The 27,368-nt window shown below is 41.1% G+C and overlaps 1 protein-coding gene across 1 annotated transcript; it reads left to right on the forward strand.

Moving 5' to 3' along the window:
* Nucleotides 1–359: 359 nt before the first annotated feature.
* Nucleotides 360–16,854, forward strand: AMD1 (adenosylmethionine decarboxylase 1). The gene is made up of 9 exons (XM_042880340.1): nt 360–832; nt 10,593–10,679; nt 12,570–12,696; nt 13,155–13,257; nt 14,035–14,077; nt 14,171–14,315; nt 15,307–15,399; nt 15,482–15,637; nt 16,143–16,854. Exons 1-9 carry the CDS (start codon nt 702–704, stop codon nt 16,281–16,283), a joined length of 1,026 nt encoding a protein of 341 aa, XP_042736274.1. The 5' UTR covers nt 360–701; the 3' UTR covers nt 16,284–16,854.
* The last annotated feature ends 10,514 nt before the right edge of the window (nt 16,855–27,368 follow it).

Raw genomic sequence — 27,368 nt, forward strand, 5'->3', positions numbered from 1 at the left:
TCCGCTGCTTCGGCTTCAGCTTCCCCGGGTCTCCCGGCTCCGATCGCCCCCCACCGCCCTCAGCCCGCTATCCCGTTTAGGGGCGGCGAGGGCCGGCCGGGCCCAGCCGCGGTACCGGGCGCTGCCTCAGCCCGAGCCCCAGCCCCGCGCTCCCGCTCCTCCAGGCTGAGCGGGCGGGCTGCAGTGGGTGGGGCAGCGAACCGGCATAGCCTTTGACGGGCGTCCCCTCCGCCCTATCAGAAGCGAGGGAAGGCGGACCTGAGAGGCGGCCGGCCAATGGCAAGCGCGCAGCCGCGCGGTGTGCCCCCGCGATCCTGCGAGCTATAAAGGCGGCGGAGTGCGCACAGCCCCTCGCTTACACAGTATGGCCGGCGACATTAGCTAGCGCTCGCTCACCGCTCTTCTCTGTAACAGGGGAACACGGACTACAAGGAACCGCACCGCCCGCCCGCCCGGACTGTAACCCTCTCACATACGCTCACGCCGCGCTCGCCGCCGCGCATTCAGGGTGGCTTAAAAAAAAATCTTTTTTTTTTCTTTTTTCTTTTTTTTTTTTTCTTAAATTAATATTGAAAAAAAAAAAAAAAAAAAGCCACAACAGCCCCAGAAGGTGAAGCCCGCCCGAGACGGAGCGGGAGCCGGGGGGCGGCGGTGGGGTCGCCGTTAATTTCTGTGGTTGTTGGTTGCCGAGTTGTCTCACCATGAAGGAGAACGGTGCACACTTCTTCGAAGGGACCGAGAAGCTGCTGGAGGTGTGGTTCGCCCGGCAGCAGCCCGCGCCGCAGGAGCCGCACCAGAGCAAGGGGTCCGGCGACCTCCGCACCATACCCAGGTCCGGGAGCGGCCGCGGGAGGGAGAGGGGAGAGCCGCCGTAACGGCCGCGGGAGGGAGGGAGGCGGGGAGGGATGGTGGGGAGGAGGGCAGCGGCCGGCGCGCACGCGGCCCGGGCGTGGTGGCGGCAGCGCCGCGGGTAATGGCCGTGTGCGGGCGGACGGCTGTTGGTTCCGGGCCGCCGGGAGCGGGAGCCGTTGGTGGCGGCGGCCGCGCGCGCGCCCTGAGGGCGGCGGGCCTCGCCGCTCCCCGTCCCTCTGACAGCGCGGGGCGCTGCCGGCGACGTGCGGCGGGCTGAGCGGAGGCGGGCCGGGGAAGGCCGCCCGCGGGGACGGGGCTCCGGCTGCCGTGAGGGAGGTGGGTCCCTCGCGGCCGGTCTCTCCGGCGGCCCCGTGGCGCGGTAGGCACGGAGGGAGGCGGGCGGGGGAGCGGGGGGGCTCCTCCCGCAGAAGTGTGGCCGGAGCTGCCGCTTACACGTGAGTTTCTTGGCGCTGCTCCCAGGCGCGCTGCCTCTCTCTCTCTTCTTTTTTTTTTTCTCCCCCATTGACAAGTTCAAGCCAATGAGAACTGGGCGCCGCGCAGGGGTGGGCCCCTGCCTGTCACCCAATGGGTATCTGAAGAATGTGCGCTTCTTTCACTGCCACCCAGCGAGGCAGGAAGAAAGGCCCGGGCCCGCACGGCTTCGGCTGCACACGTGCTCCTGAGTCGGCCTCGGGGTCAGGGGACGGCTTTCCTCCCGCTGCGGCTGAGCCGGGCCCTCGTTAATGCCGGGTCTGATGGTCACGGGGTGCCTTGTGGAAACCCCATCGGGTAGAGCGGGCGTCGGGTGGTTGTGCTGTAGCTCACCAGTACGGTACTTCATAAAGAGAGCTGCCTGGGTCGACTGGGATGCCAATCCCTGTAATAAGGGGTCCAACTGTAGAGCTGCTGAATATGGTACTATGGCACAAGCACCCTGGAAGTGTCAGAAAATGGCTGCAGCAAGCCTGAAATGAAAGCAAAATCTGCTTACTTGCCCTAGAATGGGCTCAGGACCACGTACAAGTTTGTAGGAAGCACAAGATTTGCATGCAGATGTGATGGATTCACGTGGTTAAAAATGCTGTTTTGTCTTTAGCATGCGAGGCAAATGCTAAGGCTCACTTCTGTTAGGCCATTGTAGGTCTGGTAAAACTGAATTCATGGGTTGGGATGACACTCAGAGAATCTGGTGTTTGTGGTATATCCAGATCTGCTTGCATGTATTGCTGTTAGCCAGTGGTCTTTCTTGAGGATGCTCAGATGAGATGTTGTGATATGTTTAATGTATGGGATATGGTAATGAAGGCAGCATCTACTGTAGAAGGTGCGTACTCAGCTTGTGCTGTTTGTCTTTTCCTTTGTTTCAGCATTTCTCAGCAGATTCCCTTTGTAAATGTATTAGTAGAATTAGCTATCTAAAGGTCTGAATAAAAGCTATCTGAAAGTGAGCAGATAACAGCCTCTCCTAAAATAATGGGCATCCTGCGTGTGTGCACATGTGTCTATGTCACTAGCTCCCAGCTACCAGAAGCTTCGTTTCTGCTATGACAGAAGCAGTGCAGCATAGATGTTTGCCTCTGGCCTGGTGCTCTGAGGCAGTTTATTCATGTAACTCTAACATATAAAGCTGTTGAGACCTTTTTTGAATAATGTGCTTAGCATGGAAATGATGAGATGTGATTATATGTTTGTTACTACTTAAGAGGTATAGCAAATATAAAGTTTGAACTTGCGTAGCCAATGTTCAGGCAACCCTGGAAGAGCAAATTCTAGCTGAAATTATTACAGGTGATCTTAAGTGTTATGTAGGCACTTCAGGGTTTCTGCTGTATTTAACTTATTTTAAATATGAAAACTTCCAAAAATTTGATTTTTGCGTTCATATGCTGGTATTGGAATTTACAGAACTTCTGGTTTAGAGGTGGTATTCTGCAAATTCTTTCTTCATTGACACATTCATGCTCTGTTTCATTTGTGATGTGAAGCTCCCATCTACAAACCAGCAAACCTGGTTTTTAAGGCTGCTTAATACAACTTAATGGAATGGAAGGCAAGTACTTGGGCAGCTCCTTCACAGTGCTTAGATATGGCCATAAAATTTTAATAGGGTAAATACAAACTGTTAACTATGAAACATGTGGCTTTTAACACAATTTGAGAACGGGGAGGGAGCTTTGAAGGCATTTGTGTTAATTGCATCTTAATGCAGGATGCTGATAGAAGCTGTCTACCTTTTTTGGTAGGAAGGTGTGACATCTGAGATGTGCTGTTAACCTGCATTTAGGGATAACAATCAGTGATACTGTGTTGCTAGCATGAAACAAAGTTTTATTAACAATCTTTTTGAGAGTTGTTGGCCCTAAATTACTTTCACTACAGCTGATAGAGGCAAATGAGAAAATTCTGAATGCGGTGTACCCTGCTATGTTAATTCCATAAAGGCAATTGAATAAGCTCGTTTGAACAGTTTGAAATCAAAGCTGAAACTGTAGAACAATAGCTAAATTAGAGTCAAGTTGCAAACCAGTTGAGCTTGCCTTTTGTATTGTACCTGCTTAGTAGTGAAATGTCAGCTATTCATCCACAGAATGACTAAGCTGGTGTTCAAAGCCAAGAATTTCCATGTTGTGTGCCCTTGCTAGGGATCAGATAGTTTGAAGTCTTTGGATATTACCAGCTGCGAAGGCAAAGGTTCAAGAACTGGTTAATGAAGAAGTTATGACATCTTTTTCTCCTTTGGGCAAGGCTGCTTTTTAGAGAATAATATGTATAGATATGAAATGTATTGTTCTAATACCTTCAGTTAGAGTCCCAGCTGAAAACTAGAAGAAAATGGATTAATATGGGCTTTAATTTGCGGAGGTGTGGGGGCTTTTTCTTTGTCTGCTGATGAGTTCTGCAAAAAGGTCCTGTCATTGAATTAATGACAAGCAGCTGGAGATGCCTGCCACACTCATACTGAGAAATGGAGTTAACGTTTTTGTGGCTTTGGTCATTTGCGTTACCTTGGTTCTCACTGTGCTATGCAAAGCACGTTTGTTAAAAACAGTCTTCAAGTATAAAAATGACATTCTTCTGGAAACATAATGACCATGCTGTGAGTGGAATTCTGTGATGACCGAGTAGCGTTTTCACTGTCCCCACAGCAAAGAAAGCAGCTTATGCCTTCAGATGAGAGTGCAGCTAAGCCTTTGGGCTTCCTGTCTCGAATGCACACAAGTTTGAAGCCATAGGCTAAGGATTCTAGTATTTAGGAGTCCACATCTCAAGCATTCAAAATTGAGATACTTACAAACCTTTAATTTAGTTATTTGTATGTACTTGGACACAAGATAAGGAACTGGAGAAAGAACAGTGCAGTAATGAGCAATATGGGGTGATACCGATTACAGTGAAATTCTCAGTCTATGCCAGATGAGAACTGCTAAGCTACAGTGAAGGCAAGCATCTGATGGAAGTCCTGTAAGTACTTGCTTTGTACTACACCCTCTAGCCTGAGTCAACTCCCACAGTCCTGCAAAGCTTGGTAGTGTTATTGCATGTTCCTTCAAACAGCAAAGGTGCAGGAGGGCTGGGCTGCGAGCCTTCTGTGCTCTTACTCCTGGGAGGCTCTGACAGAAGTGTAGCACTACTGCCTGTGGCATGTGATGTGTGCAGTGGCAGGGGAGGCAGGGTTGTACAGGGAGGCAGGATCCTGTCTCTGCTCTATAAGCTTATTTCACATGGACATAAAAGATAATCTGCAGAACTTTACCTAAGAATTCAGTCTTCCTCTATTGCAGACAAGTTCAAAATGGCAGATAAAACATTTGCTTATAACACTCAGTTAAAGAATAGCTTCACACAAAGGAAACAAGCCAAGCCCTTTTATGCTCACTGCTACTGACCATGATTATGCTTGCAGAAAACTAAGACTTCCATTGGAGGCCGTTTGATATTTTCCTGCCTTACTGCTGAAGCTTCAGCATTTGGTTAGTTACTTCCTGTCATAAGCACTTCATAAACCTCTTTAAACTTGTGGCTACTGGTGTGTTCTTAAAATGACTTTCCTAATGACTGTTTATTCAGCCAGGAGAGCAGGAAGGCTTGATGCCTGTGGCAGACAGTTGCTGCCTTACAGTGTGTTCCTTCTGGAGAAGGTTAGACTCAAACTTGCCTTAAATGTTGCATGCAAGACTTCTGCTGAAATCCTAATGTGCTGGTTGGGGATTATGCTTCCTGAAACATCTTGAGTGACAGGTATGTGATCTCCTTTGTCTCCTTAACAGACAAATGCCCCTCAAATATCTCTGGAGGTGATGTACAGAAGTCAGCGTTCCTTGTATACTGCTGTAGCAACAGTAATAAAGGATCTGTGACAGTAGCAATACACAGCCTTCAAATCTGTGGTCTCTTTTGTGCCCTGGCTGAAATATCCTGGAGTCCTTGGGGAATTATTATCTTTACTAGTTGGCTCAGGATCTTCTAGCTAAAAGTGTGTGGTGGAGTTGCTTGTGATGTGGATATGACTTTCTATTCAAGTGCTTGCCTTTCACTCAAGACTACGTGCATGTCCTTGGAAAAGTTTTAGGCTTAAGATAAGGGAAATGTAGAGTTCTTGTGTATCTATTTTCAAAGCCATGTGGAGGGTGTGTGGGTCTTGTGTGCCCCACAGATACTGCAGAAGTAAAATTATCATGTTGGAAGTGCCTTGAGTATATATGATCTAAGGAAGTCTATATTCAGCAGCAATCTATAAGCTAAATTATAATTTTAATAGGAAATAATTAACATGCATTTGTCATTCTGCTCAGAAAAAACACATGAGCTGCTAGAGATGCTTTAAGAAGCTTGTGATTTGAGTAGTTGGCAGCTACTACTTCTACCTGTTTCAAAATAATTTTAAGTGGTGTTGCAGCTCTGATACTGGCATTCAGTCAGCTTCTATGATAACTGTGCATGGGTGGCTTGGACTGAGCATTACACTTACCCATGGTCTGGATCAGAGTACTGACAGGATACTGCCTGCTAAACTGTGGTCTGTTAATGAGGTAAATATTTAGGAGGTAACAGGTGGAGGGATTGGAAGGTATTATTCCATAGCTCAATACTTGATTTTAAACAAGATCTCAACAGTCAAGTACAAGGTAAAATTGGTTATTACTTTGATTGCTACACATTTGTCAGTTGTCTTATTTTTAATGAATAGCTATGCAAGAGTGTACATATATATATATATATATATATATATATACATATACACACACACACATATATATATACACACACAGCTGAAGCTGTCTTTAGAAGTTTTGTTTTCCCAAAGAATTCCTGCCCTACTACAGAACAACTTTCACACAGTGCTATTTGGGCTCCATGAGAAAGATGCTGAAAGAGCTGGGAAGGGTGTATGTTTGTGGAGGCTGCTGACTGTTTACAGGAACAAGTTGATTTAGGAGATCTAGAGCTCCATGAACACTATCACTCCCTTCCTGGTTGGCCTGAAACAGTCTGCTGATAGTGTAGGATGTAGGAGTAGATTGCTAAAATATATTTTCTATATTTTCTGATCATCAAGTAAAGAACAAGCAGCTTTCTAACATTTAAGCATGGACAGTTGTTTACACTTGAGTACATGTATTCATTTCATTTTATATTCTCTGGGCACATGCAGCCATTTAAGATGTACGTTGCGTGCCTATTGGAGAAGCTTCTGACCTTCAGTGGGTGTCTGCTGTTTGATAATTAAGAAACAGGATTTTATCACTTTGGAATAGGTAATACTAACTTTACTTAATGAGTTGTTGATCTGAGATGATTTTGTGACTTTAGAGTTCCAGTGGATGCAAGCCTGCTACAGAAATCACTTGGCTACCAATGATACTCAAGTCTTGTCTTCTAATGTGCTTAGCTTCCTCATGGAGAAATCGGCTCCAAAGTGTCTGGTGTTGCCCTGATGGCTGTTTATGAGAAATACAGGAAATGGTAACGCAATCCTCATTTCCCCTTGAAAGGAGAATTTGGAGAAGCAGAAGCCCATGATGGCATTTCATTGAAAATTAATCTCTTGGGCTCTTTTTCAGTTGGAGGCTTTGCTTCACAGTTTGGTTTAATATGAAACAGGATGTGATGTTCAAGTCTTTCACAGTTATTAACTTCAAGGTTTTTTGTTTGACAAAATACAATCACATTAAGTGTAATACATGCACTGATAATATTGAAAGGCTATCTCTTAATTTTTGCTCCCATGGTAAGTGTATGGGGAAACACTGTCTCTTAGCTGAAACTCTTGAATAATTCTGCAGATTAAAGGAAGAGTTAAACTTAGTAAACCTTGACTGCAGAACAAAGCAATCACAAATGTTTTCTAGCTCAGCTTAAAACAATGAAAACTGTCAAATAAAAAGGTCATCTTGTTTAATTATATAGGGATCAAATCCAGCATTTGGAGGTGAGGTGAGGTGTGGTGGCCTTTCTGTAATTGCTTCCTGTGCTCTGCTTTAAAATGCATATAGATAAGGTGAGTATCTCCATAAAACTTCATGATGTGGCCAAGTCTCATCCTGGCTGCTGCAACCCTTTGTTTTATGTATATTTCTGGATCAAGATCGACATCTTGTGTATTGCTCAGTTTGTTGGCTTTTTCTTTCTCACTGCTACCTTAATCAGAATAACTAAAAAAACTCTCCATTAGTTCCTGTAAAAGCTGAATGCACAAACACAGCATATGGTTAGCTGTGGTTTCTGTAGTTGGAGTACTGAAGAGTAGAGCAAAGCTTTAATAGATTTTAAGTAATATGTTGTGCCACTGCAGTTTACACTGCAGTACCAAAATGCCAGCTATAGTAATAATGAACTTAATAGGGACTTCCTTTGCATGGTTTGCTTTGGATTTAACAAGCAGCACTGTATTGGTGCTATATTGATCCCTTGCTGTTGTGCTCTTGAACCTTAGAATTGTTGCATCTTCCTCCACTAATATGACTTAAGGAGTTATTTTCCTGAAATGGCCATTGCTGCAGTACAGTAATAGAAAATTCTTGGTTACATGCACAGTGCTGAGATTTTAACCAGCTAAGAAGCCAGAGATCTATGCTTTGGCCGTGTCTGAGATAGTTACAGGTCCATTAATGCTCAGACAAGTAAAAATTTTATCTGTGGTAGTGTACAAGTAGAATTACTGCAGCATCAGGCAGTGTAAGATATCTATGCCTCAGCTGTCACAAATGCTGTGTTAGACCTCTGAGTATTGTTTCATCAGGGGCAGATAGGACATAAACATGAGTGCTGCTGAGATGATTTGGAGTTATTCTGCAATAGCAAATACAATTAACACATCACTTAGTTCAGTTTACAAGAAGAGTATAGTAAAATGTTACAGGAAAGACAGTAAAGCTGGCAAATGTATGTGGGTATGCTGTAGCTTCAAGGTGACTAAATCCTGAAGTCCTCTTCTCACCAAAATAGCCTGGTTGTCCAGCACCATATTAAAAAAGTTTGACATCAACAGTTTCACTCTTTGCATTTGCCAGGTTGCTCAGAGATGAGAAGAGACTGGTTGTATTTTCATATGAACTTGAGTATCAGGAACACAGCCCATAGTATGGCATAGTTTGTGTCAGTGCATTCAAAATGAGCTTATCAACTGGATCTGTAGATTTGAGCAGTCTGTGCTGCCATATCTCCAGTTGCTGAACAGAATTTCATCAAGGTTCACTAACTGGAATGGAAGGGAAAAATTCCCTTTGAATATCTGGATCATTAAAAATTGGATTTCATAAAGTTGATCAGATGTGCACCTAATCATGAGAGATTTCAAGATGGAGAGGATTCTTTTAAAGTCACTTCTCATAGCTTCACTCTTTCCTAAAAGAAGGATACAGTCTGTAAGCTAAGCATGTTCTGGATGACTTACACTGGTTTAGTGCAATGCAGACTTTAAAAGGGGAAAAAAATCCTCGATTAGCAGAAGTGCAGAATTCAGATCAGGAGGCATCCTCAAGTGAGGGGAAAAACGAGGCATTTATGTACCAGGGTGCTTAGGAAGCAAAGAGCATCTGGACTACAGCTGGGAGATAGGAGAACCTAAAACTTCAGCTTTGCATTGAAGTTTCACTCCAGCAAATTGACTTTTTTTTTTTTTCCCTTAAGGGGAAAGATTTGGAGCTGCTGGAACAACCCTGCTGCTAGAATTAACAGCGAGTGCTTTGTCCTGAAGTACAGCTATCAAGCTTTTGCAGTGCCAAAGGGAAAGAAGGTCTGACCCCTGAGGATTAGGCTGACAGTTACAGGGACAGCTGAGCTCATCTGGGAGCTTGTGTGGTGATTGGAAGAAAAGTGTTTCCCTCAGTCCCCCAGCTGTGAAGAGTTGTCTACCCCTTACCAGCTGGTTAAAGGGTTTTAGTTCTCATAGTTGCTTCAGCTCTATGACCTGGTGGGTAACTTACTTATATGCTGGGTTAGTAGATTCCTTGGCTCATAACAGGTCCAAGCAGGAGCCAGCACAAACCTACAGTTGGAATATGCTGTAGGAAGGGAGAAATGGGAAGCTGTGACAGTCTTGTAATTTTGTGACCTTGTGAAGTTGTATCTGTCCCATAGCAAATTTTACTGCTGTATTGGATTCTACTAATAGATACAAGACTGAAGTGACAATAGTTGAGGGTGGGTTTTTTTGTTTGTTTGTTTGTTTTTTGCAAGTCTGTAGCTTCTTGTGAGTGCTTGGAAGTTTTTTTTGGTTTTTTTTTTTTTTCTTCATTTGTGCCTTTTGAATTTTCAGTTTGCTGGTAGAATTTCTCTCAGAATGAATAATGACAGTCAAGAATTGAAATAATATATATCATCATGGTGAAATCTAGCAGATGTTGAATCAACATCTTCTGGAAGTAGAAGGAATTCTATTATCCATATTGATCAAAGAGGAATTCAGGCCATTAAGATGTATTATTTCTTAGGGCTGATTTTCATTAAAATTATGAACTTGATTCCAAGTTGAACAGATGTAACCTCTTAATGATAATGTACTGTTGTGTTGCTCTGATGGCTACCAGTGGCTCCTGGAATTGAAAGTATGTGAAGATTAAACTTAAAGCATACATTGTTATAACATTGAGTTTTCTCCTTTTCCTATGTGGAGGATGTAATGTTTAACTTGCTGTAGCAGAAATGCTAAGCCATGGCCTGAAACAGTGATTGAGCACCTGGTGGAAGGCAGAGCCAACCCAAAGGAGCTCAGCTGTATGCAGTGCACCTGAGTGACCAGAAGGGGTGAAGACAGGATCCACCCCCTTGCAGACATCATTTAAGGGTTGACAATGGAGGTTAAAGTATCTTGCTGGAGATCCCTGTTTACCTGAGGCCTTCCAAAGATAAGCAGCTCTTTTCCTTCATTTCTGAACCCTTGGCTGCTGCATTTGGGCTTGTTCACGTTCACTGTAGCCAAAGACTTTGCCACTGTGCTATTATCATCCCGTTATAGCATTACACCTGCCTTGTTAGAGTCTTGGCACTGTTGTTTGATAGTTGCACCCATGCAGCAGATTATTTTAATGGTTCCTGTGGAAAACTCAAATTTTGCCATTGAGAGCTAAGAATTGAATAGCATTTCTGTTGGGTTCATGGTTCCTACATGAAGAATTGTTGCATCTGCGAGCATGAAAGGAGACAATAACAGTTACAATCCTTTTTGTGATACATTTTTATCCGGTGTTCCCGAAAGCTTTGGTTTAACCTGTTTTGACTCTGTTGTAATTTCTTTACAGGATTGAGTGGGACAAACTTCTGGAGAATGTGCATTGTTTGATCATAAGTGTGACAAAAACTGACAAGCAGGAAGCTTATGTACTCAGGTAAGCCCATTATAACTGCTTCTTAAAGAGCCCAATAGCTAAAAATGTTAAAGCTGTTGTATGGGAAATGCTGTTTGGCTGATAATCCAATCTTGGGTTAAGATCCTGTCATTAACAGCTACAGTTTGCAAGGGCATGCTAACTGTAGTACTATCATGCTTCTGTTCAGTAACAGGAATGTTTTCATGATTGTTAATTGTGATTAGTTTTTACTTGCTGTGGCATTTCTGCACCTGATCATTGAATTTTTGTCCTGGGATAAAGAAGTCTCCTCCAATTAAAAATCTACTTAAATTTTAGGAACGCTTCAGCAAAACAGTGCGTGTAAGTGTTAGTTTTAGGTCAACAAAAACTATCAATAAATTGGCTTTAAAGACATTACCATAAAGAATACTTGTAAAAATGTATCTTTCTGAAATCTTGGGATTTTGACCTTGCACAGCAGTTGGCCTTTTGCCATGTTTTTCATCTTGAAAATACTTTCATGCTTTTTTTTCTGTATGAACTTGTCAGACACAGTGACATTCTCTGCTTTACTTCAGATTACAAAATCTGAAGCTTTTGTACTCTGAAAGCCTGCCTGGAAAGGAAGGCTGGGTTAAGAGCAAAGTGTCGAAAACTGCTGAAGTCTTCTTTCTGCAACCTCTGTATTAAAAAAAATAATAATAATAATTCTGAAGTAACTCCTATATCCTAGGTAAAATATAACCTTATCTTTGTATTCTTAACCAGGAATCTAAGTTGAGTTAAAACTATTTAAGCCAGATTTATCCTCTATTTGCTGAGAAAGTATTTGCTATACACTTTAAGTGGATGTAGCATCAATGATAATCTTCAGTTCGGTGGGCTTGTAGTTCTGTATCTGACTTCAAGAAGTCAATGGTATGTAAACTTTATCTTCTGCGTAAGGCATATTACAGGACTGTGCTTATAACCTGTGATTTCTGTGGGCAGGTGCTGATTAATCACTTGCTAGTAGTCAGATGTCTTAAAAGATGCAGGCAGACATAGTATTAATTTCTGTAAGGATTTTGCTTCTCTCTGGGCTGACTTTCTTGATAGCTTTATTTTAGCCGAGGTCAGATTTTTGAATTTTGACTCCATTCTGCATCTGGAATCACAGAATCACAGAATGGCCAGGGTTGGAAGGGACCTCAAGGATGATGAATCTCCAACCCCCCTGCCACATGCAGGGCCACCAACCTCCCCATTTAATGCTAGACCAGGCTGCCCTGGGCCCCATCCTGGCCTTGAACACCTCCAGGGACGGGGCATCCAAACCTCTCTGGGCAGCCTGTGCCAGCACCTAACCGTTCTCACTGTAAAAAAAAACTTCCCCCCTAGCATCCAACCTAAATCTCCCCTCCCTCAACTTCAAACCATTTCCCCTTGTCCTGCAGTTATCAACCCTTTCAAAGAGTTGATTCCCCTCCTGTTTGTAGGCTCCCTTTAGGTACTGTAAGGCTGCAGTGAGGTCACCCCGCAGCCTTTGCTCCAGGCTGAACAAGCCCAGCTCCCTCAGCCTGTCTTTGTAGGGGAGGTGCTCCAGTCCCCTGATCATCTTCATGGCTCATTTGTTGTGTACCTGATTCTCGGCACCCATGTTTCTTGAATAGACTGAGGACAAGTAATGCATGTAGGTCTTTTCCTGCAGGGCAGTAGCTGTATAATATCATGCAGCTAGAGCAAGTAATGGCTTTAGGAAATTGTAAGAGCTCTCATGTGTTTGCTAAACTTTACTGATTTAATCAATTTGCCAAGCATGTTAATGTCCTGTATACTGAATGTTCATTTGCAGTAATGCATGTGGTTGGGATAGGAACCAAGACCTAACCTTTGTCTCCTGCGTTGTGCGAAGTGTTTAATGTCTTTCTCTCATTGCTTTCACAGTGAGAGTAGCATGTTTGTCTCCAAGAGACGTTTCATTTTGAAGACGTGTGGTACCACCCTCTTACTGCAAGCACTGGTTCCCCTGTTGGAGCTTGCTAGGGAGTACAGTGGGTTTGACTCAATTCAGGTAAAGTGCTAAAAATGCATCTCCCTTAAAACAGACAGCAAGCCTTTTATTACCATTTCAAATCTGTTTTCCTTATTTCAAGTATTAGTTGTTTGCTTCCTAGAATAGGTTATATGACTGTTTGCTCTGCTATGGAATTTAGCCTTCTATTTGCCTTTTAAAGATCTCTTACTTATAAATGCTACTGTGCTGAGTTAAGGTTACTTAGAGGTGAAGAACTTCCATGCCTCTATAGTCAGTGCTGAAATAATTGGATTTTTTTTCTGGAAAACCAATTCAGAAGTCAGCTCTCTCCTGTAGCTTACTAATCATGCTAGGAATAAACAAATATCTAGCAGCATTTTTGATGTGGAGAAGTCATGTCCTGTGAAAGCTTATATTAAATTCTCTAAATTGCTTCTAGGTTTTAAGTTGTAGGCAGATATTTGATATTTAACATTTACTTTTATTTTTTTCAGAGCTTCTTTTATTCACGTAAGAATTTCATGAAGCCTTCCCACCAGGAGTACCCACATAGGAATTTCCAGGAAGAAGTGGAGTTTCTTAATGAAATTTTCCCAAGTAAGCATATGAAACTACAGTGAGGTTGCACAGCTTGTGTAAAGCATTGATATGAAGTGAGAAGCAACAAGTGGCGTGATAATACATAGACTTTTGAGGCCATTCATTTAGCAGATCTTGCAGTTCTGCAGCTGGCACAAGCTTCAATAGCATGCAGATGAAAAAGCTATAAAGAATTTCCTGATGCTCACTAAAATCAAATTTAAAATCTCCTAAGCTTGACGCGTAACACCTTCTCTTAACTTAATGATATTCAGGGATTGAGTAAATAAGTCTGCAAAATTCAGCTCTCAGACTCCAAAAGCCTCACTGCAAAGATGGAGTAGTAATGTAACAACCAATACAGTGAAGAAAAATGTAAGCTGTTCTGAATAGTCACTGTACTGCATTAAAGATTTAATTTGAGCATTTTATTAAATGGAATCTAAAGCCTGGAACTTTGATTTTTAAATACTGGCAGAAAAGGTTTTTTTGAGACAATGTGGAAGCTGTAGTACTGAGTGTTTAGCAAATAGGAGCAAATCTGGCATATCTGCATGTGCACAGTCAAAGCTACAAGCAGGCTCCATATTGGGGTGCTCAGACCACCTGAAGGAGCCTGTTCTTCCAGCTATTGGCCTAATGCTTCTGAAGTTAAATGCCTACTTATTTGATACAGATGTTAGCTGTGTCAGTTGGTGTGTTGTGAGAGACACTATCCTTAAATGTGAAGTGAGGCCAGTATTATGTAAGCTGTCTGCTGTGGTATGTTAACTGGAGCCTTTTTGTCTTGACTAGATGGAGCAGCTTATTGCATGGGACGTATGAATTCTGATTGCTGGTATGTATTACAAGAACTTGAATATCTTTGGGGCTGACAGCTGAACTTGGTGCTGATCATACTGATTACAGAAGTGATTTGTATCATACACAGGTACCTGTACACCCTGGATTTCCCAGAGAGTCGGATATCCAATCAGCCTGATCAGACACTGGAAATTCTGATGAGTGAGCTTGACCCAGTAGTGATGGACCAGTTCTACATGAAAGATGGTGTTACTGCAAATGATGTCACTCGTGTATGTGTGCTTGAAAACTAAATGCTTTAGGAGTGGTTGAAATTAGGCAATGCTTTCCTTGTATTTATAAGCTTTATTTTATTGTTGAGAAAAGTCTTAAAAAATCAGATTAATGTTTTGGAGCTTTGGTGTTTTGGTCAAATGGGTTTAGCTCTGTAACTTCTGTCCTCGTTTTAATCTATGGAAAAGAGCAATCTGCAGTGCTTTGGGTGACTGGAAGTTTCCTCCCCTGGAGGATGGAGAAATAGGTATAGAAATGCAGTTGAGTAGAATGGAGGTGACAAGAAGTAAGACTTAAGCTGAAAATAATTAATAGTATAGGTATCTAGCTATTAAAATTACAGATAAATCACAAAGCCCTTTGGTGGTTCAGAATATAGCAGTGAGGGAGAGGTTAAGGGCCAAGCATAACCTTGATGGTTTTGCCACCTTTCCTTGATTTTTTTTTTTTTTTTTCTTCTCCAAATGAATAACTCCTGTGATGTGAACAAGTTTCACTGATAAAATACACTGACTTTATCTGGTTTTCTGCTCTTAAGTTTTGATTCTCATTACTGTATTTGCTGTAGAAATTGTTCTGTGCTTCAAGTACTTTGAGGGGAATCCCTTGGATTCTGCTTTATTCATGCAGTAGAAGGAAGTACATTCACACTCCAGAGTGAATGTATCCACAAACTGAAGGCTGTTTACTGGTTGACTAGGTGCTCCGTTTTGCATAAGTTGCAGATGCACTTATGTGCTGTAATTCAAAGTTGCTCCCTCTTGCTGCTATGCAGTTTGGTTCTGTAAGTTCAAAGTATGCAATAACTTGTATGCAGCTCAGCACTCGCCAGATAAATGAGAAGATGAAAAGCAAGTTTCTCTACAGTGGTACAGAATATCAAACTGATCTGTTACTGGAAGAATTCTGGTGTCCTGTTCCTAAATTAATATTTGTTCTGAGTTAAATGAACAAACTTACAGAGATGTGTGATTTCAACTTCTCTTTCAGATGAGTGGAATTCGTGACCTGATACCAGGTTCTGTTATTGATGCTACAATGTTCAATCCTTGTGGGTATTCAATGAATGGGATGAAATCGGATGTAAGTTTCTCACTTGCTTACCTTAATACAATTTTTCAGTTTTACTTATTTTGTGATAATAACCTTTTCTTTTTTTCTTCAGGGAACTTACTGGACTATTCACATCACTCCAGAACCAGAATTCTCTTATGTTAGTTTTGAAACAAACATAAGTCAAACTTCTTATGATGACCTGATTAGAAAAGTTGTAGAGGTTTTCAAGCCAGGAAAATTTGTAACAACCCTCTTTGTTAATCAGGTGAGTCCCCATGCAATAGCTCGTTAGCTCCTGAAATGCAGATAGACACAAAACACAGTGCTGGAGATGTTTTTACTGGGGCACTAGTGTTTTCTAGTCTGCCTCTACATTTGTATGGTAGTTTACTTAGAAAGTTGAAGTAATCTTCAGTACTGCTTTGGCATGCACTAAATTTGATCTCCAGGAAACTTGTATTTTAAGACAAGGCAGTTCAAATTGAGCATTCTGGTGACTTCATGTGGAGATCTGTATAGGCATAACTTGCATTTTTCTGAATTTGGCTACAGCTGTCAGTTGTAAAAGTGCTGATGGTGATGCTGCCAGCAAATGACTCATGAATGAGCAGTACCCTACATAAGGAGAATCGTTGCTTGGGACTAAAACTTTGAGCAGCCATCATACAAGAGTTTAAAGCATGTTAGATGTCAGAATTACTAGATCATATTGTGCCAGTCCATCTCTTAATGCTAAGTGTAAAAAGTGAACTTCTCTTCTTGTTTTCTAGAGCTCTAAATGTCGCACAGTGTTTTCTTCCGCGCAGAAGATTGAAGGGTTTAAACGTCTTGATCACCAGATTGCTCAATTCAGTGATTACAATTTTGTTTTTACCAGTTTTACGAAGAATCGCCAGCAACAGCACAGTTGATTAAGAATGAAGAAAAAGCGCAAAAAGAGATCCCATAGAGAAGGTGGTGGTTGCTTTCTAGTTACTGATTCAGGGGGCCATGCTTTCCACTGCCACCACCTTGTAGCTGTGGAAAGCCCTAGGTGTAATCATAGTATAACCATTTTGAATTGTATGCATTATTATATCAAGGAGTTAGATATCTTGCATGAATGCTCTCTTCTGTGTTTAGGTACTCTATGCCACTCTTGCTGTGAAATTGAAGTGCATGTAGAAAAATCTTACTGTATGAAACATAACAACACTTGTAAAAATGATTCAGATAGAATTACACACAGTATAGTTTTTCTCCAGGTATCGCCAAAAATTTCCCACAGACAAGGCTTTCGTCCTCATTAGGCTTCAGCCTCAACCTACTCACTGGGACAGTTCTTTGTTAAATTGTCACTGATTTTTTTCATCTATGTTGTGACTTCAGTCTAAAATGATTTTTGACAAGCTTGTACGATTTCTAATGAAACTGATTCCTAAGTAACACTTTTGTGTTTGAAGAAAGTTCTTAAAAACAGTTACAAATTGTTTTGCTACTTACTAAGGTGGTGGTTGTCTTATTTTTACATCAGACTGACTTTTCATGCTCTAAATTTATAGGAATCTGTTCAGCTATACTGTAGCACTGGGCTGCTGCACTGGTCTTTCACCTCTAGACATCTGGGTACAGGTACTAATGCAGGTTGAACTTTTTCTTAGCTTAATGCTGGTATTTATCTGTCCACATCCCTAAGCTGTCACACTGCTACACAGTGGCAGAGTTTGCAAAAGGTCAGACTTGATGGGGGAGAGCTGAGTCGGGATCCAAGTGCTTTGGCATAGTTGTGTGACAGCTTTGCAAAGAGCAAGATCATATTGGCACCAGACATCTTCTTTCCTAATCACCAGTTATGACTAAGAAGCTGGTGCTCTCAAGCACTGGCAGGAAGACCTAGCAAAGGAGTGGGATTTGCCAGGCTGATGTGTTGATTGGTTTGGGTTATTCTCAGTAAAGCTTCCGAGTTACCACTTGTAACTGTAAAGAGTGCTTCTACGCTAGTCCAGTGTCACTTCATTTTGTTGTTCCAAAAGCAAAGCTAATGCTTCTATCTTGTGACAGTCCTGTGACATTGTTGTGCACGTGACTTATGTTGTATTTGAGTGTTGTGATCTCATCTGTTTTTTCCTCCTAATTTCTATGGTGGTTCCTCTTACTGTGACTTGAGGGCATTCAGTGAAGGCATAGAACAAGAACTGTCTGGCTCACCTGGACAGAAGTGAAGTAGAATGCTATTCATAGAACATGAATAAGTGTAATTCAAAGTCACATTAATGGGAATTGACTAAACTGCAGACTTTAAAAAGCTGGGAGACTTTCAGTTATGTTTGCAAATACTAGGATCTTAACAGCTGTGAGACCAGCACATTAATTAAGAAATTGGGTTTTTCTTTCTTCTTATCCTTGCAATGTTTTGACTTTCTGGTTTGATGCAATGGTTTGGTTTTTTTTTTTTTTTTTTTTTTTTTTTTTTTTTTTTGGTTCTTTATTTATTAATAAAGGAGCATTTTTTTTTTTTTTTTTTTTATTTTTAGTGCTTCTAAACTGAGGTCTGCTTGGTTAGAAATCAAGTGGTTGGAACACTCTGAATTTTTAAGTGTGTTGTTGATGTTCTTTACCGGTGTTATCAAGTACATGCTGTAAATGGCACTAATGCTTCTTGGTGTTAATACTGAGGACCAATATTGCAATGGTTTTTGTTAATTGTTGTCCCAACTGATCTGACATCTGGCTTGAGGTCCTTCAAGTAGACTGAAGATCCCTTTTCAAGTAATACTGAAATACACATTTTATACATAGAAGCATAAGCCTCGGCTATAAAAATGAAAGCTGTTGAATGGATTATTGAACTATCTGGGGTGATCAGGATGGGGAGGAGTATGGTGTTCATAATTTCTGTGGTGTTAGACTTTGATCATTTAAAAATATCTGTACCACAACTTAATGCTTCAATAAAAGTTTGCTTAAATTGTTTGTAGTGATGATCCAGCAGTTCTGCCCCATGTGCTCGCATGCTTTTTGATACCAGTTGGCTTAATTTTGAAATAGATTTATGTATTCCTTATGTAAGGAATTCTTATGAATTACTTGACTAAGTTCACTTTGCCTCTGTAGGGGGGATGCCTTTCAGTTGTTTTTTCAGTTTAAGCTACCAGTTTAAAATGAGGTAGCATATCCAGGGTAGCCAAATGAAAGTGTTAAGCTGTTCTTGAGGCTAAAAATGCCTACATGAATACAAAAATTTGAGATTTGTCATAATCAAATCTGTATTTTTTTTTTCCCTTGGCATTAAATATTTAAAATATTCCTCCGATTTAAGCCAACTCTTGCTTCTGCTGGTTTTATGTAACAGACCTTGGCGTGTATTTACTGTACTTAAGCTTGGACTTTCTTTGAGAGTTCAAAATGAAACTTGCCTCGTAAGATGCAGTAGGCGCATACTAATCTGGATAACAAACTAGATGGGGAAACCAGTGGTTGCCAGTCTTACTGCTAAGCAGAGGCAACAAGCATCAGTGGAACTTCCAGATTTCGTGTGAGCAGTTCTGTAGGAGTAGCAGCTTCACTTTCACCTTACAGAGATCTAGCAATGCTGATACCCATAACAGTTGCCTCAGTAGAGAATACCTGTGCAAGCAGTGATGCCCTCAGAACCTTTGAATTGTTCACATCTGAATATAGTATTCATATGTCACCCAGAACCATGTCATGTCATGCCAGATTTCTCTAATTGTCCTTTGAATATGGAATAGTAACTTCAAGATATTCTTGAGTGCTCAACACTGTTTAAAATGCATAACTAAGCCTCTTGAATTAAAAGAGAATCCAGGTTACAGCATTAAGAGATTGTCTAATTTAGAGTAGTCAGCTGTGACAAATTAGCAGTAACTCAGCTCTGAAGAACAGCTTTCCAGACTGACCTTTACAAAACTAAATATCCACCTTAAGCAATTGATGTTTCTCTATTTTAGCTCATTTTACCTCAGGTTTCTAGGTTTCCCACAAAAACCGTACCAGTCCCTGCTACTGCTCATTGAGCAGCTATTGCCCAAAGAGGTTATGGATGCCTCATCCCTGGAGGTGTTTGAGGCCAGGTTGGATGGGGACTGGGGCAGCCTGGTCTAGGATTAGATGTGGGGGATGGCAACTCTGCCTGCTGCAGGGGGTTGGAGTTTGATGATCCTTGAGGTCCTTTCCAACCCAAACCATTCTGTGATTCTGCGTGGATGTTGAGACATTAACTGCAACTCTTCAGATGTGACCATCCAGCCAACTTCTTATAAAGCAAACAGTCTACTTATCAAATCCATGTCTCCCTAAATTAGAGACAAGGATCAAAAGCTGTATGCAAGTCAAAGTAGATGGCAGTGTGTTGCTCTTCTCTTGTCCTCTATCATACTATCATAGAAGGTCATCAAGTTAGGCAGGTGTGATTTGCCCTTTGTGAAACAATGTTGGCTGGCACCAGTCACTTCCCTGCCTTAACATAGTTTCCAGTTTCTGCTCTATGATCGTACCAGGCACAGAGGTGAGTCATACCAACCAGTTTCTAGTTCCCCTGGTTTTCCATTTTTCCTTTTCCAAAAATGGAGGTTGTTTTCCCTTTTCCAGCTTATGGACTCCACCAGACTATCAGAATGCTTCAAGTATGATGAATAACAGCAGCTGGCAGAGCCAGTTCCCTCAGGACTATGGGATGCATCTCCTGAGGTCCTATGGACTTGTGCATGTTTAGGTTCCATAGGCAGAAATGCTTATTCGAACAGGTATTAAAAGCCACTCAGTTTTATTCTAAGGCCTCTACCTTTATGCCCTTGCTGAAGATTGACTTTTCTCTAGTACTTAAATACAAATGCAGAATGGCTCTAGGACTGGATACTGGCTGTCAGTCTAACTTCTTTATGGTGCAGGATTACCTACTGGCAAATGCTAAAGGGGTTACCTCTTCTGAGGCCTCCTAACTGGGATGGTACAAAACCAGCTTGCCCTGTGATGGTCCTAAAAGCAATGCCACCAGTGTTTAAAGGCACAAGGTTTGGAAACCATGCTGAGATCTTCTGCACAACTAAAGTGTTCTCCCAGGCTGTACAGCCAAGAACTTAGAGGTGGAAAAAAATTGCTTCCAAATCCATTATACATAATCTAAAGCCTGCTGAAGTGTTAAAGCAAAGCCTGCAGCCAAAGCCTAGAAAGAACAGGACAGTTTAGCAACAGCATAAGTTTCCGAGCAACAGCAGCAATGACAATTCAGTAGAAAAGTTAATGAACAATAGATGACCTGCTCTGACTCGGCTATGGGAAGCTAAGCAAACAGGATTCATGTTTAAGGAATGCCAAGAATTTACCTGCCTCTTAAGTACATCCAAGTGGGGAAAAAAGTACTCTAAAGCCCTTGGGAGACAAAACTGTCATTAGAAAGCTACTGAGACAGGCGTTTCCTAGAAATAATTTCAATTTGACTTTCAATTATGAGTTGAAGATTACTCTTGCACTTTTTCATCCAGAATTTCATACTGTGGAGTCTGAAGAGTGTTTTGCATATTATAGTTCAGGAGGGCCTCTGCTGTTGGGAGGAGACTGGATTTGTGTAAAAATTCCTTTCAATATTTGCTGTTAGTACACTTTATTCCCACAAAGAAGTACTGCTAGGAGCAGTAAGGTTTAACCAACTTGTGAGTTACCAGTTAATTTTTCTATTATTTCTTGCCACACGCTGTACTTAGTACCAGAGCTGCTGTTACATTAAAAAAAAGTCTCTAGAGAATTTGTTTCTGCAGCTGCCTGACAGCTGTATTTTGATAGGGAATTATCTGCAACATGAAAAATGTTTCCTCTAAACCATAAATTTATGAAATCTATAACATTGCTGTTATTTTTTCCACGTACCTTTTCCAAGATCATGTTGATTTGCTCAGTCTATTGCTCTAAATTTGCCTTAAATATTTTAAATGTCAATACAGTATGCTGGGCACCTGTCCATCTGCTTTTTCAGTCTGGAATCAAGGTGCCAATGCGTGGTTGCTGATGCTCTGTCCAAATCCAGGAAAAAAAATCTGGTTACCCCAAGAGGAGTCAGATTGGATCCTTGGCCAGTGACTTTCCAGGCACTCTAAGCAGGGAGGAATATGTTCTGTGACTGACACCTGTTCATTTAGCAACTTGTAGGCTTTCTTGAAGGAAAAAAAAAATATATATTAAACACCTTCAAAAAAGAGCTCAGGCTACAATAGTCTGAGCTGGGTGCATTCCAGCTTAAAGACACATAGTGCTGTTTGTTTTTTTCCTTCGCTCCTCTTCTGCTATCCACTCAACGTTGTGTCCCTTGCTTTTAAAGAGTAGCAAAAGCTTAACTGCAGTAAACAGGAGTCCAGGCACAAATAGCAGATTATCTGCAGTATGTAACGTAACATTGGCTGACTTGGAATGTTTAATTTTTCATTTCACTAGATGCATATCCTCTCTTAAAGAAAAAAAACATTGTTTTATACCATGCAAAGTATTTGACCTCAGAAAGGCTAAATTAGAACTCCATCTGCCTTTCAAAATGTTCCTGTGCTCCCTGTTTTGCTTGATTGACTGTTATGTGTAATTAGTAGACTTAAGTATCACTTGTTAAGCACAGCTTGAGTAAATACATAGATGCTGGCTTATTAATTCCTGTAAACTCATAAACAGCAGCATGAGTTAATGAAGACAGTCTTTACTACACTACTGAGAAAAGCACTCAGGTGCAAAACCATAAACCATGTGTGATGTACCAACCACACCTTCAGATGTACGCACGGATCTCTGCCTCCTCATTTTCTGCTGCTGTTTGGGAAGAAATGAAGGCTCTCCAAGTGGACTGCTTGAAATGGGCACCATAGTGCTGGGCCTTCTTTTGAAGGTCTTGTTGCCCAAAAAAGCATCTGCTCATGAAGATGAGTTATGGAAGCAGTCACCTCTTGTTTGTAGCTTCCTGTATGGTTTGTTCCAAAGTGAAGCTTTAACTGTGGGTACAGTGCTTGATCTTACTGATCAACACTTGAAAGGATGTTGCTTCTGTCCATCTTCAGTTTCCTAGACTCTTGAGAACAAGCAGATGGAGGTAGAACACAGTATGATGATTACTACTTCCAACCAACTTCATAATAGTTAAATATTAGTTCTGTGATCAGAAATTACGTCTATCTGTGTAAGCTTCGTGAAGCAGGCCCTGTTATATTATCTAAAAAAATACGCTGTGATATATATGTGTGTGTTTTGTAAAAAGCTTTTGAAGAGAGAATTGAATTTAGAGTTGTAAGTAGCTCAGAGTACTCTGAAATTCTGCACTCAGCTAACTCACAGCTGGTGCTATTATTGATTAAAGTGGCAACGGATGGGGCCCTGAGAGGTGAACTGTAATGAATATTTAGTCTTGTCAATTCAGTCCCGGGGAACTCAATGGAAGGGCTTCTATGGGAGCACATCCTCTAATACAATTGTAGCCAATTGATATGGCCCTTGAGAACACCCTTCAATTTTCACATTGATGATAAAAGTAAGAGCATGTTTTGAGCAACATGATCTTCAGCAACATTAATTTGGAAAGGCAGAGAGCTTTAAAGTTAATTTCTCAAATATAAGCATAGCTTTTTACTTTGAGACTATGAAAAAACTGATAACGTTATCAGTAAATCTGTTTGTCCACTTACAAGCCTGCTGACCCACCAAGACAAATAAATGAATTATATTATTTCATGTATTTCTAAAAGGACTACAGAGCTTCCTTGTTTCACACCTCTTACAGCACTGCATATTATGCCTTCTCGTTCTGAGGATTTTTTTTTTAATTGTTACAATGTGATTGTGTTTATATTTCACAATTAGAAGGACATTATTGTGTAGATGATTTCTGTGTATGGTCACTGGCTTAGAACTGCAGACACATGCATGCGTGCCTCTGTATCAGGAAGGTGGAGGCTTCCGGTCTGAGTCTGTAAAGTGACCACGTAAATGGAAGTTCTGACTCAGTTCAATTCCCATCCATTAAATTTGATTGTATCTGTGGGCAAAAGTAAGGATTTAGTATTTATTTTAAACAGTTAAACATGCTAGTAAAAGTGAGAAAAACAGAACAGGATTGAACAGGATTGTCAGCTGCAGTGGGAAGGATAACTTCTATCCTCTCCTCTACTGCAGGGGAGGGAATTACACAGATGTAACAGAACAGACAAAATGTTCCTTGTCCATTCTTCTTGCTCATGAACTTAGAGCAACAGGGAGCCTCTTGGTCATCTGCTTCTTGCAGAGAAGGCATTGGCTGCTGAGCCTGACAAAGGTCATTCCTTATAAAGCAGCATATTCCTTACCAAACAGCTCCATCCATGCACAGCTGTCACATTTGCAGCCATCTCTAGTCCCTAAGTTTGGCTTGCTTCATTCAAAAAAGAACTTAGTGTGACCCTGACAACTTCACTAGGTTTGTTGTTAACAGCACATGATAGTAAGGGTTAGAAACTTTACTTCAGCCAAATAGCAGGTAAGGTTTCCAGTTACAAAGTCAGAATCCAGTTTATAAAAAGGCAAATAAAACCAGATTATACTTGAAGATTCCTTCTCAGTCATTCTAGCATCCTGAAGCCAGAACCCCTAAGAGGCTCTGCAGCAGTGTCACACTTTTTCCACAGTATTTCAGGATGGAACAAAAACTTACCCAGAGAGCCTCAGTCTTTGTGGGCTATTCTGTACCGGTCATGCTCTCCTAACTCCCTGCCTTCACTCTGTATGGCAGTCTCTTATTTGATGCTGTTGTTTTAAAGCCAAAGACAGTACTTACTGTATGTTCATTTGATTGATAAGACTTTGAGATGTGTTCTTTATGTGCTGCATATTGCCTAAAACCAGCCATTAGTACAGTTATAGATAGGATGTTCTGTACAAACCATCTCCCTCATAGCCCAGATTTGCCAGTTGTGAAGGTTTTACAGGCACGTTTTATAGACATACTCAATGTACAAGCTGTGGGTTTTTTCTATTTGAAAATCCAGCATTCTATATCTTCTAATTCTCAAATTTTATTTAGTACAAAAATCTTCTGATATATAAAAAAAGAACATTGTCAGAGTTGCCAATCTGAATAACAACCTAAATTATCTATTTCCCCACACTGTAGACAGTATACATATAATTATATTTAAAAAAAAAAAAAAGAAAAAAAAAAAGGCAAAGTGACTTTTTGACTTATTCCATTACAGAGGATGTGTTGTACTCAATGCTCTGTAGGGAAAGCTACTGATAAGAAGATGACAAAGGTCCAGAGGTTGCTACAGAAGTTGTAGCACCTGCAGCTGGTGGATGCTGAGTGTGAGACCGATAGAAATGGTGAAAACAAGCAGAAGCCACACAAAATGAACATGCAAACAGCTGCCACTGGAATAGTTTGTACTCTTCTATGATTAATATTTTTAATGTTACTATTCCATTTGTTCAGCTGTTACTAGTTCTGGGAAGATAAATTGAAAATTCTTCACCTCAGAAAAAGCTTTTTTGCAGCTGTACTGTGCTGTTAAGCAGCACGACACAGAAAAGCAGAACAGTTTATACTCGTGCCTTCAAAACATCCATTAATGTGCCACTACAGAACAGGAAGGTGTGTTTTCTGATTACCTGCTCTCTTAACGTTGTAATCTCTTAACTAAGTCGTTTCTGAAATATGTCAGCTATGCAGAGCACCCTGAGGGGCTTTGCAGACAAGCAGTTACAAACCACTAATTTTCTCTCCAATTCCTCGTGTTTGGCTGCTAAGCAGTAGGTAGGAAAGGAATCAGCTGCTAGAGAAAGCTATCAACCTTTATTTTTAATAAAGAAGCTGTCAGAGATGCACAGAAATCACATTTAAACTTGCTTTTGTAAACCTGTCCTGTTGAATCCCTTTTTTAAAGATCTGTAATCCAGCTGTAGACTTGGCCAACTGCCACCTCGTTTAGCCAAGTCTCAATTTCTTGCAGTAACAAAGCTCGACTATCGGATTTAGAGTTAAAGCTGACATATAGATTACATTTGTTTCTTAATGTTACAGATCTCTATCAAGCAAACACAGGAGGGCATTTCATTGTAGATAACAGAAAGAGACCTCTGCGTGCTGGAGAAACATGCTAATATTATTTTTAGTCAAACTACATTATTATACATTTGTTGAAGGCGTTGAAACCTACGTAGAATTACGAGTGCTCTTTATCCAGGTCAAGAGTTCTCAAAACGTGTCACTGCCTGAAGGATGCACGTATATGGATCTGGTCAGAAGCCAGCAGGGGGTAAGTGGAGAGCCCTGTTTGGTATGACTGTGCACGTGTTGAAGAACCAACAGAGAAATACACAAAGAAGGAAGAGAGAGCCAGCAACAGTCACAGAAGGGCTAGGAATACTCTTAAAAGGAAAGCATAATGATAAAACCAATAGGCCGAGTGCCAATTCAAGAAGAATGAAAGCTCTGAGAGACCGCTCTGCTCAATTCCTACTGTGTTAGGAGAAGTTGGACTCCCTGTATTCTTTTTTGCAACACTGTATGCAAAACCCTGGGGAATTTAGCCCATTTGGGGAAAAGAATCAACGAAACATAGATGAATTGTAGAAACAGATGGTCAGTTCATAGAGCCTCTGGAAAATTTTATTTCTTCAGTTCACCTGTTGGTGATTTAACAAGTGGATACAGTCTCAACTCCACCTGAAGATGCAGAGGTTGAGCATTTCTGGGGAAGTACAGGATGTACATCAACATTCTCCAGCACTGAAAATACTCGTCATAAATATCTTGTTTAAGTGCTGCATGAGGATTCGTTTCTAAACATCTTGAGAAAACTTCCTAGGGAAAAAAGATGAAAATAAAAAATAAAGGATACAGCTGGGGAATTCCAGAGAAGCAGCAAAGCCAACTAAATAAATTATTTACTGTTGGCCACTATGAGTATCTACAAATATGTGAGCTGATTGGAAAGGCACAGAAGGCAACAAAGAAAATTAGTTTTTGCTTCTAGACACAAATTCAAGGCTGTTGCCTGTGAACTCTGAGCTGATTAGGAAAAATGAAGCAGAAAGAGAAATGTTGGCAGTGCCCACTGCTCCTGCTGGATGGAAATGCCAGAACTGGCCATTCTGCAGCTCCTGCCAAACACACAATCCCTTGCACAGACCAGTCCAAAGCTGGACTGATACCAGCAGAATCTTTCCATCTGGACTGCTCCCAAAATGAAGACGACAGAAGGATATTTGTAATGCTTGTACTGCTCTCCCTTGCATTCTACGCTTGCCAGAACAGTGATGGCTGAAAGAGCTTAAAGAAACTGAGACGGTAGCAGTTACACATCGTTATGTGTTTTAGCACATTGAATGCAAGGAAGAACAAGTCTAAAATGCTATTCTGTTGCTTGTACAATGGGAAAAATTTTTCTGCTTCCAAGTACAGGACATGTTTTCATATATAAACTTACATATGTATAGTAGGAGCGCACAATATTAGACCTTACAGACAGAATGTCTCAAGGTTTGCCATAGTACCTTTTAAAAACGTCTGCCTCAAAATGAAGTATTTTGGAATCTCAAAATTGGTACCTGGTGGGTTTTTCATTAGAACATCTTTATCTTAATGCCAACAAAACATCCATTCATTAGAATCAATGGAAAGAAAGCTCCTTCTTTTCAGGGCAGTCCTGAGCCCATGTCAGATAATATTAATGGACCTGAATACTAAGGTTGTTAAGTCTGACATTTGGAATGTCACGATCAGTTCTTTATGGAGGTTACAGTAATAACATCAAATCAAACACAGCTACGGCAGTTTAAACTTGAAGAGCATCTTCTCTCATCTCCTGTAATTCTGTTGCACAATTACATGCAAAAGCCCTGCCACACAAAGCAGTACTTAATGCAGTGGTATTTGTAATAACTCATGAAACGTGTTCAAATGATGTACTTTAGCATCAGTCACCGTTCAACAACATTTTATTCAGTATAAACTACTCAGAATGCAAGAAACGCAATTAAGAGGTATAAAATTA

The sequence above is a fragment of the Lagopus leucura genome, unplaced genomic scaffold (genome assembly GCF_019238085.1).
Source record: "Lagopus leucura isolate 7727_CA_CO unplaced genomic scaffold, USGS_WTPT01 Super-Scaffold_73, whole genome shotgun sequence".
NCBI classification, from domain to species: Eukaryota; Metazoa; Chordata; class Aves; order Galliformes; family Phasianidae; genus Lagopus; species Lagopus leucura.

What these genes read in the sequence shown, in the direction of transcription:
- AMD1 (XM_042880340.1), top strand. Translation starts at nt 702, where the DNA reads ATGAAGGAGAACGGTGCACACTTCTTCGAAGGGACCGAGAAGCTGCTG. An exon ending in TCTTAATGAAATTTTCCCAA is followed by an intron (nt 13,258 to 14,034) that starts GTAAGCATATGA and finishes TGTCTTGACTAG; the next exon opens with ATGGAGCAGCTTATTGCATG. An exon ending in TGAATGGGATGAAATCGGAT is followed by an intron (nt 15,400 to 15,481) that starts GTAAGTTTCTCA and finishes TTTTTTCTTCAG; the next exon opens with GGAACTTACTGGACTATTCA.